Source organism: Nicotiana tabacum, chromosome 15, assembly GCF_000715075.1.
Source record: "Nicotiana tabacum cultivar K326 chromosome 15, ASM71507v2, whole genome shotgun sequence".
Taxonomy (NCBI): Eukaryota; Viridiplantae; Streptophyta; class Magnoliopsida; order Solanales; family Solanaceae; genus Nicotiana; species Nicotiana tabacum.
Window position 1 is genome coordinate 18409798 of NC_134094.1, and position 10604 is coordinate 18420401.

The 10604-nt window shown below is 37.5% G+C and overlaps 1 protein-coding gene across 1 annotated transcript; it reads left to right on the forward strand.

The window, feature by feature from the left end:
* Window positions 1-9729: 9729 nt before the first annotated feature.
* On the forward strand, window positions 9730-10464 carry LOC142169541 (uncharacterized). Its single transcript, XM_075231411.1, has one exon. The coding sequence runs from the start codon at window positions 9730-9732 to the stop codon at window positions 10462-10464; it is 735 nt and encodes a 244-aa protein (XP_075087512.1).
* Window positions 10465-10604: the final 140 nt, after the last annotated feature.

Sequence of the window (10604 nt, forward strand, 5' to 3'; positions counted from 1 at the left end):
GTTGTGAAAGTCATTTTATTGTGTTGTTATATTTTTTGGCACACGTGATATTGTTGAGAGATTCTCGGGGTGTTCATACATGAGTTGTTCGTGCTATTGCTATTATTGATATTTGCACATGCGGCGTGACAGGTCGGACTATATATGTGGATTTGCGCATGTGACGAGACAAGGTGGGAATATTATTATGTGCGTGCGGCGAGACAAGACGGGCATTTACTTTATTATTGCAAACGTGACAAGACAAGGTAGTCTATGTTGGGGAATGATTTGTGATGACTTGTGATGGCCCAGGGGCATTGTTATTGTTGATATTTTTATTGTGGTGTGCCTACCTTGTGTGAGTTTATACCGTGTACATTTTGTGGTGATCGTTTCTTATATGCTATTCGTTGTCTCTACTCTTACTTGTTGACTTGGATTATGGTAGAACACTTGCACAAGAATGCACATAAATAAATCACCCATATCGGTTTAAGAGGATGAATCTTGATGTTATTGACCATTTATATGTAATCATATGTACTTGCCTTCTGTGTGAGAGTTATTTGTTGGCACATGAGTTGTCGGTGCAGTTCTGAGTTATTGTTATTGTTGGCACGTGAGTGGTCCGTGTGGTTATTAGATATTGTCACTCTCTTGGCACGTGAGTCGTCCATGTGGTTATGAACTTTAATGTAGGCACAAGATTCCAAGTGATTAGGGTTCATGAATTGGGACCGTGAATTGTGATTATGAGGTTTTGTAACTCGTGAAAATTCTTGAATAAATCTGGTGTGAATGTAGTTGTTCTTATTCAGTTGTTACTTGATTTTCTTTATTTGGTTTCATCGGTTTATTATCTGTTTGTTCCCTATTGCTAATCATTGCCCCTAGTTTTCTATTGTAAGCATGTTTTGTTATTATTACCATCCTTAGATCTATATTGTTACTGTCCCCTGCTATTTCACATTTATACTTGTTCGGGTTGTTTAGTCCAATAGGTGTCTTAACTGTCCCTCATCACTACTCCATCGAGGTTACACTTGATATTTACTAGGTACTGATGTAGTTAGGGGTGTTCATAAAAATCCAAAAAACCAAAAACCAAACCAAACCGATCAAATAAATGATACTTTTTGGTTTAGTTTGGTTTTAGTTTTGGTTTTCGTTTTGAATTTTAAAAACCAATCGAAATTGATTTGGTTTTGGTTTTAATCAAAAAATAACCAAAAAACTTGAACCAAACCGATTATAGAAGTAGCTATTTAAAATTTATTATTATACCTATATATATGTATATTTTTGTACAAAGTTTCTAAAATTTTATGGTATATGTTAATCGTTTATACTTTTATTACAATTCTTTGTCTTTATATTCAAGTTTGATTGGTAGTTTTCTTTTGCTAAGTATAAGAATCTATTTCATGTCAAAAATAATAGATTTCTTGGTAAATTCTTTGCCGAGAGTTACCTGTTGGCACGTGAGTAAATTATTCATCATTATTTGATTCAATTATCATCAATATATATTGGTAAATGATAGATTTCTCAAAGGGCAATTGATTTGATAGTGTTACGCTAAAAATGTAGTCGTCGGAATATGTGTTTGGTAGTGTATGTCTTAGATTTAAGAAAAAAATAATAAATAACCGAAAAAACCGAAAACCGACAAAATTCGAAATAAACCGAATCGATAAAAAACCGACTTAGTTGGTTTGGTTTGGTTCTAATATCTGAAAAATTGACTTACTTGGTTTGGTTTCTTTTTAGGGAAAAACCGATACAAACCGAAGCATGAACGCCCCTAGTTGTAGTATATTCATGCTACGCTTTTTGCCCATTTTTGTGCAGCTCCAGGTACCCCGGATGGTTGTTGATCATTATCTAGCTAATCGGGCATTGCTGTGGAGACTCAAGGTAAACCTGATGTTGCGTTTGCATGCCTTGGAGTCACCTTCTGAAATTTTATCTTGTATTGTTTATGTCTATTTCGGAACAGTTGTATTTAGGGAGTTTCTAGCAAACTCAATAGAGCTTATGACTTATACTACCGGTTTTGGGATATTATTTCATGTCGAAAATGTTGGTTTCATTTAGAAATATCTAGTTTCTGATTAATAGTTATGTTGGTTAATTTCTAACAATTAATTTCGTAAGTGTTAGGCTTACCTAGTCGTAGAGACTATATGCCATCATGACATCCTACGGAGGAAAACTGGGGTCGTGACAACTCAATACATTGCGAAGAATAAAGTTGAATCTCTTGAATCTTCTTTATGTAATCTGGAATTAGAGAATATAATTGCTGGGAAATTGACTTTTTATTTGCGAAATTTTATTTTGTGCAACCTTTTTTAGGTGTACCTTCTTCATAGATTTGCCACCACTGATACACTGCGCCTGACAGTTGTAATGTAGTAAAGGCAATTTCGCTCACTTCCACAATACCCATGGTGCGGAGAATACGGTGATAATTTTCAAGAAATCCTTGGGCATCCTCTGTAGTTGTGCCACTGAAAGTTGGTAGATCATATTTATTAAACCTTTCTAGTCTCTTTTGTTCTTCTTTTGATGCCTCGGGCCTGACCTCAGACCGAACCTGAATAACAGGTTGTACCAGTACTACACCCAAAACCTGACCAACGTGAACCTGCTGCTCTGGAGTTGTGGTAGGAGTTTGAGCTACTCCCCCAATCTGCGAATTATTTGGTGCAACAGAGATCAATCCCGCCTGAGTTAATGTACCAAACATACTCAGGAACTGTGCTAAGGTCTCCTGAAGTCCGGAGGTAACAACATGTGCTTCTGGTACCTGTCCCCCAACTGGAGCTACTAGTGGCTCCTCAACTGTTGTTCTGACAGTTGCTCTAGTCGCAGCACGTGCCCTTCCTCGACCTCTACCTCGGCCCCGGCCTCTTGCAGCCCTAGTAGTATGTGCAGATGCCTGCTCAGCTAACCCAGTAGCATGTGTCCTAACCATCTGTGAGAGAATGGAGATACAAAGGTTCAAATTCCAAATTCAACAAATTTTGCACGACAGGAATGAAAGAAATGGAAATTTCCTAACAGTTCTGTAGACTCTCGAAGATAAGTACAAACGTATCTGTACCGATCCACAAGACTCTACTAGACTTGTTCGTGACTCGTAGAACCTATGAACCTAGAGTTCTGATACCAACTTGTCACGACCCAAAATCCCTCCACATGCGTCGTGATGACACCTAGTCTCTAAGACTAGGTAAGCCGATTTCAATTATATTTTGAAGCTATTTTTTTTTGAAACTAACAGCGGAAATAATTACAATATACAACCTCCCAAGACTGGTAGTAGTGAGTCACGAGCTCTAACTGAATACATGGACTGATCACAAGGACCGAATATACTATACTGTTTGATTACAAATTAACAATACAATGAAATGAAAAGACTCCAAGGGACTGCGACGACTAAGCAGCTCTACCTTGAATCCTTACGATCCCTCTTTAACTCTGCTCAAGTCTGATATCTCCAATACCTGGCTCTGCACAAAAATGTATATAAGTGTAGTATGAGTACACCACGGTTGGTACCCAGTAAGTATCAAGACTAACCTCAGTGGAGTAGAGACGAGGTACAGTCAAGACAATCAATAGTCTAATAACCTGTGCAATATAATATACAAAATAATAGGAAACAAATAACAATAAGGGTAACATAAAACAACCAGTGATGTGCACAGTAAGACAATAAAATCACCATTAATATAGCTCAGCAATTGATAAATACATTTACACCCAGTTAAATCAAGTTCTTCAATTAAATATCTTTCACGCATAATTCTTACGAATAAAACCCTTTTTCAAATACAATTTCCTCAAATAAACATCTTTCGAATATAAAATTCTTTCAATAAATATCTTCAAATATAATTTCCTCAAATAAATATCTTTCGAATATAAAATTCTTTCAATAAATATCTTCAAATATAATTTTCTCAAATAAATATCTTGAATATAATTCTTTCAATTAAAAGTCACCATGTGACACCTCATTTCTAAATCATAATAATACGGGTCTCAGCCCATTTTTATATTTTTCTTAAACACGGGTCTCAGCCCATTTTTTATGTTTCCACGGCACCTCGTGCCCATAATTAAACGATCATATTTCTCCGGCACCTCGTGCCCTCATTTCATATCACAACTGCACAGACAACTCACATGCTAAAAATCATTATCATTTCATCACAGCACCTCATGCCCACAATTCATATCTCAACTGCACAGACAATTAACGTGCCAAATATCCTCATTATTTACTTACGGCAACTCGTTCCCACATTTTATTTTATAATTCGCCTGGCCATAGCCACAGGCTCTCAATTTCAACATAAATCATATTGTTATCAATTTACCAACAACAAGATAAATTGCACAAGGTATAAAAATAAACACAAGAAAATCACAATATCACATGAAAATCATCAACACCACAACCCCACATCATCACATATCGTCCCTGACAATAGCCACCCTTATCGCTCCTATTGCCACCCTTATCGCTCCTATAACCACCCTTATCGCTCCGCCCAGACAATATCAATAGCCACCCTTCTCGCTTCTATTGCCACCCTTATCGCTTCGCCCAGACAATACTCCAACAACACAACAACAGTGAAATACCACCCTTATACCCACATAATATCAACGGTGAAATGCCATCCTTATCTCCTCAAAATAATAATTCACACAACATAACAATTTATACGGCAAATTATCACGGCAATATAACAAAATCAATTCACATTACAGTTTGCTCAATGGCCACAACAAATTCCAAGGATATAACAAAATCAATTAATTTCACAACAAATAGCCAAAAGTTCCACACAATGTGTACAACACCAAAAAATAACCAATAGAGATAGAAATTACTCAACATAAAGCAAAGTCTTCATTAAATTCAAATTTTCAATAATTATATAAGCACCTATTCTTAAGCTCATTTAATTAATTATTTGTAGAGGAAAAATCCATAATTAAATTAAATTCTAATTATTATCAAACCAACAAATTCACGAAATTACATAAATAATCAAGTAACAATCACATCAAATTGTCATATAACAATAGATTCAACAACAACAAGGATTTAGGCACGTCAAATAGATGATTAAATATATACCAACAATTATCCAATTTACCACACAATATGTTCAAGACTTTAACTCAATTAAATTTATACATGTAAGCCGAGTACATACTCGTCACCTCGCGTACACAGCTTTTCACATTTCACAAATGGCACATAAGACTCGATGCCTAAGGGGTAATTCCCTCACTCGAGGTTAAGCAAGATACTTACCTCTTTGAAGTTATGTAGATATTTTAAAATCGCCTTCTTGCTTGAATTGACCTCCGGACCACTCAAATCTATCCAAATTAATTGTATAACTTCATTAAAATTCATCAAAAATAATTCCGGATAATAATACGTCGACTTAAAAATTTATTCCAAAAAAGTCAACAAAAGCCAATGCGGGGCCCGCCCCTCGGAACCCGAAATAATTTTGCATGAAATCCGAACACCCATTCCGATACGAGTTCAACCATACCAAGTTTATCGAATTCCAATAACAACTCGACCTCCAAATCTTAAATTTTCATTTTTGAAAGATTTTACAAAAATCTTGATTTTCCTCCATTTAAATCCAAATTAAATGATGGATTCAAAGACATAATCATGGAAATTAATCAAAACTGGATATGAATCACTTACCCCAAACACCCACGCAAGAATCTCTCCAAAAATTACCTTCTACAGAGCTCCTAATTTGATTTTGAGTTATGAACTCTAACCCCCATTTTTGGGACTTTTAATTCTGCTCAGATACACGTTCTCCGCGTTCGCGACTATTGCTTCATGTTCGCAATGGCCAAAGCCCAGTTGCCTCAAATCCTTCTTCGCGTTCACGTGACCAGAGTAGCGTTTGCGAAGGCCAACTATTCCTACCCCATCATTTCCTCTTCGCGTTCGCGTTCGTGACCAGCTGTCCAGCTCTTTCGCGTTCGCGTTCCGCGCTTCGCGTTCGCGAAGGTCACACAAACTCAGCCCCAACTCTTCCTTTCTTCTTCGCGTTCGCATTCCCTTGGTCGCGTTCGCGAAGGCTTGCCCTGCTCCTTCTTCATGTTCGCGTCCACTGCTTCGAGTTCGCGAAGGCCAAACCATCAGCCCTTCAAATTCCTCTTCGCGAACGAGGGACTCCCTTTGCGTTCGCGAAGAAGGAAACCAGACTTCAGCAACAACAGTCCAAACAGCTCCAATTTGGTCCGAAACCACCCCGAAACACACCCGAGCCACTCGGGACCCCGTCCAATCATACCAACCTATCCCATAACATAAAACAGACCAGCTCGAAGCCTCAAATCACATCAAACAAAATCGAAATTATGAATCGTACCCTAATTCAAACTTAATGAACTTTAAAACTTTAACGTCTACCATCGATGCCGAAACCTATCAAATCACGCCCGATTGACCTCAAATTTTGCACACAAGTCACATTCGACATTACGGACCTACTCCCACTTCCGGAATCGGATTTCGACCACGATATCAAAAAGTCAAGCCCACAGCCAAACTTTCTAAAATTTTGAGTTTCGCCATTTCAAGCTTAATTCCACTACGGACCTCCAAATAATTTTCCGAACACGCTCCTAAGTCTAAAATCATCATACAGAGCTAACTGAACCGACGGAACTCCATTTCGGAGTTGTCTTCATACGGTTCCGACTACGGTCAAAATCCTAAGACTTAAGCTTCTTTTTTAGGGACCAAGTATCCCAAATCACTTTGAATCATCCGCTAACTGAATTCAACCACACACGCAAGTCAATACGCGTAATACGAAGCTGCTCCAGGCCTTATGCCGCTGAACGGAACTTAAATTCTTGAAATGACAAGTCGGGTCGTTACAGGTCTGAATAAAATAAAGTTGTCTTAAAGAAAACACACAGCTAAAATAAAGTAGACGAGGACTTCAGAACTGCAGACGTTGTGCAGTTATACCTCAAGTCTCTTCTGGGTAGCTGAAATCCGAGCAAGCCTATGGTACGCCGCTGGGACAAACTCCGAAATCTGCATAAGAAGTGCAGAGTGTAGCATCAGTACAACCGACCCCATGTACTGGTAAGAGCCGAGCCTAACCACTACGAAGTAGTGACGAGACTAAGGCAGGTCGCTTACATTAACATGTACACAATAATAATAATAATAATAACAAGAATAGTAGTAAGACCGGTAAATAATCTCAATAATTGAAGTCAATTCATCAGTCACAATCCCTCAACTTGTTTCCATTGCGGCGTGCAACCCGTTCCAACAATATAAACTTTAAATAAATCTGTTGCGGCGTGCAACCCGATCCCCCATTATAAACTTTAAATAATTCTGTTATAGCGTGCAACCCAATCCCCCAGTATAAACTTTAAATAAATCTGTTGCGGCGTGCAACCCGATCCCCCAATATATTTATTTTTATTTTCGTTGCAGCGTGCAACCCGATCCCCCCATATATTTTAACAACTCTTAAATGTAATAAAAATACTCCAATAAATACCACGTTCAATTAGAAACTATTAAGCTTCAAGGCATACAATAATTATAATTTATTTATGAAACAAACAATGACAAGTAGCAATTAATTGTGGAAATCAGGAAGAAAATAGGTTGTCTAATATTTAATATGCTAAATGTCAAGTAGGAATTAAGACATATAAATCAAGTAAACATGTAACAATTATTGCAGGAATTCAAGAATTAATATTTGACAAGGAATAGGAGAGAAATAATTATTATAACAATTAATTCGTGTCTTACAATAATTTAAGATGTTAAAATAATTAAGCAAACAATTAATTTGATAAAGTATAGACACTCGTCACCTTGCCTATACATCGTTACACATGAAATTCAGATAGCAGATAATTCAAAGGTTCTATTCCCTCAAATCAAGGTTAACCACGACACTTACCTCGCTTTGCAACCAAATTCAAGAATCTAATAAACCTTTGCCTCGCAAATTCGTGTCCTAAATCATCAAATATAGTCATAAACAATTCAATATACTCAATACAAATCATAGGAATTAATTCCATATGAATTTACAAATTTTCCGGATTAAAATTCAAAATTTATTTTAAAAGTTCAACAGTGGGACCCACGTATCGAATCCCGAAAAAATTACGAAATCCGAACACTCGTTCCGATACGAGTTTAATCATACAAAAATTATCGAATTCCGACATCGGATTGGCTTTCAAATCTTCATTTTACATTTTTTGGAAGATTTTATAAAAATCTGATTTTTCTTCCATAAATTCACGGATTCATGATGTAAATGAGTATGGAATCATGAAATATAATCAATATATGATAAGGAACACTTACCTCAATATTTTTCCGTAAACATCGCCCAAACATCGCCTCACCCGAGCTCAAAAACTCGAAAAATAAAAAATGGGACGAAATCCCATTTCCAAAACGTAAGTTCTGATGTCCAGGAATTTCTTCTTCGCGAACGCGATAGCACCTTCGCGTTCGCGAAGCATATTTTTGTGTTGCCCCAGATTTCTTCTTCGTGAATGCAAGGGCAGTCTCGCGAACGTGATGCCTTGCCAAACTTGGCCTTCGTGAACACGGTCTCCCCTACACGAACGCGAAGCCTTATCGCTTGGTGTCCGGCTAGGCCTCGCCCTTCTAAGCGAACGCGAGCGTTCCCACGCGTTCGTGATGTACACTGCCCTTTATCCCTTCGCGAATGTGGTCCCCTCTTCATGAACGCGAAGATTAAATTTTGCATGTCTCCAGTTCCTCTTCGCGAACCCGAGACTCCTATCACGAACGCGAAGAAGGAAACCAGACAGTGCATCAGAAAAATTCCAGCAGAGTTCCAAGTCCAAAATTCAACCCGTTAACCATCTGAAACTCACCCGAGGCCCCCGAGACCTCAACCAAATACACCACCAAGTCCTAAAATATCATACGAACTTAGTCGAAACCTCAAATAACATCAAACAAGGCTAAAACCACAAATCATACCACAATTCAAGCTTAAGGGACTTAAGAATTGTCAACTTCTACATTTGATGCCGAAACCTATCAAATCAAGTCCGATTGGCTTCAAATTTTGCACACAAGTCATAAATAACATAACAGACCTATAAAAATTTTCAAAACTCGAATCCGACCCCGATATCAATAAAAGTCAATTTGTGGTCAAACTTTAAAATCTTTAAACCTTTAGGCTTCTAGTTTTCGCCAATTGGCAATAATTCAAGTTATGAACCTCCAAATTAAATTTCTCGCATACACCAAAGTCCTAAATCATGATACAGACCTACCAAAACTGTCAAAATAGTAATCCGAATCTGTTTGCTCAAAATGTTAACCAAAGTCAACTCAGTTGAGTTTTAAGGCTCTATTTCACATTTTAATCAATTATTCATATAAAAACTTTTCAGAAAATTATACGGATTGCGCACGCAAGTCGAGGAATGATGAATAGTAATTTTTGAGGTCTTAGAATACAGAAATAATTATTAAATTTAAAGATAAATTCTTGGGTCATCACAAATAGAGGAGGCGAATTCACTTCAAATGAATTTAATAACTTTTGTTAATCTCGTGGAATTCGTCGTCCTCTAATGGTACCTTATTCACCCCAACAAAATGGGCTTGTAGAGAAAAAGAATCGAACGATTCTTAATATGGCTAGATGTATGTTGAAAGCTAAAAGTATGCCCAGGGAATTTTGGGCCGAAGCTATTTCTTCTGCAGTTTATTTGAACAACAGATCTCCAACAAGAAATGTTAGAGATCAAACCCCTCAAGAAGCATGGAGAGGAAGAAAGCCAAGTGTCAAGCACTTGAGAATCTTTTGGAGCATAGCCTATACTCATGTGCCACAACAAGGAAAAGTGAAGCTTGACAATCGAAGTGTCAAGAATGTATTTTTTGGCTATGATTCGAGTTCAAAAGGCTATAAGTTATACAACCCAAGCAGCGGCAAGGTGGTGGTAAATCACAATGTTGAATTTGATGAAGAATTGGCATGGAATTGGGAAGCTCAAGAAGAACCTTTATATGATTTTCTTCCATACTTTGGTGATGAAGAAGAATCAAAGACTTTGGAACCTGTTCAGGATACAACTCCCCCTCCTTCTCCAACCAATGTTACACCTCCCTCTTCTCAAGAAAGTTCAAATGAACAACCGCAAAGGACAATGAGTATTCAAGAGATCTATGAGGACATAGAAGAAGTTACTAATTTTGATTTTTTATATTGTCTCTTTACTGAAAGTGCACCAATGAACTTTGATGAAGTTGTTACAGACAAAAAGTGGAGAGAAACCATGAAAGAGGAGATCGAATCAATAGAGAAGAACAAGACTTGGGAGTTAACAACTCTTCCCAAGGGTCATCGAGCAATTGGAGTAAAATAGGTATACAATACAAAGAAGAATGTTGATGGAGATGTGGAGAGATACAAGACACGACTTGTGGTTAAAGGATACAAGAAAAGGCACGGAATTGACTATGAAGAAGTCTATGCACCTGTTGCCCGCATGGAGACGATTCGTTT

Excerpts from the sequence above, each read along its gene's own strand:
- LOC142169541 (XM_075231411.1), top strand. The coding sequence starts at position 9,730 with ATGGCTAGATGTATGTTGAAAGCTAAAAGTATGCCCAGGGAATTTTGG.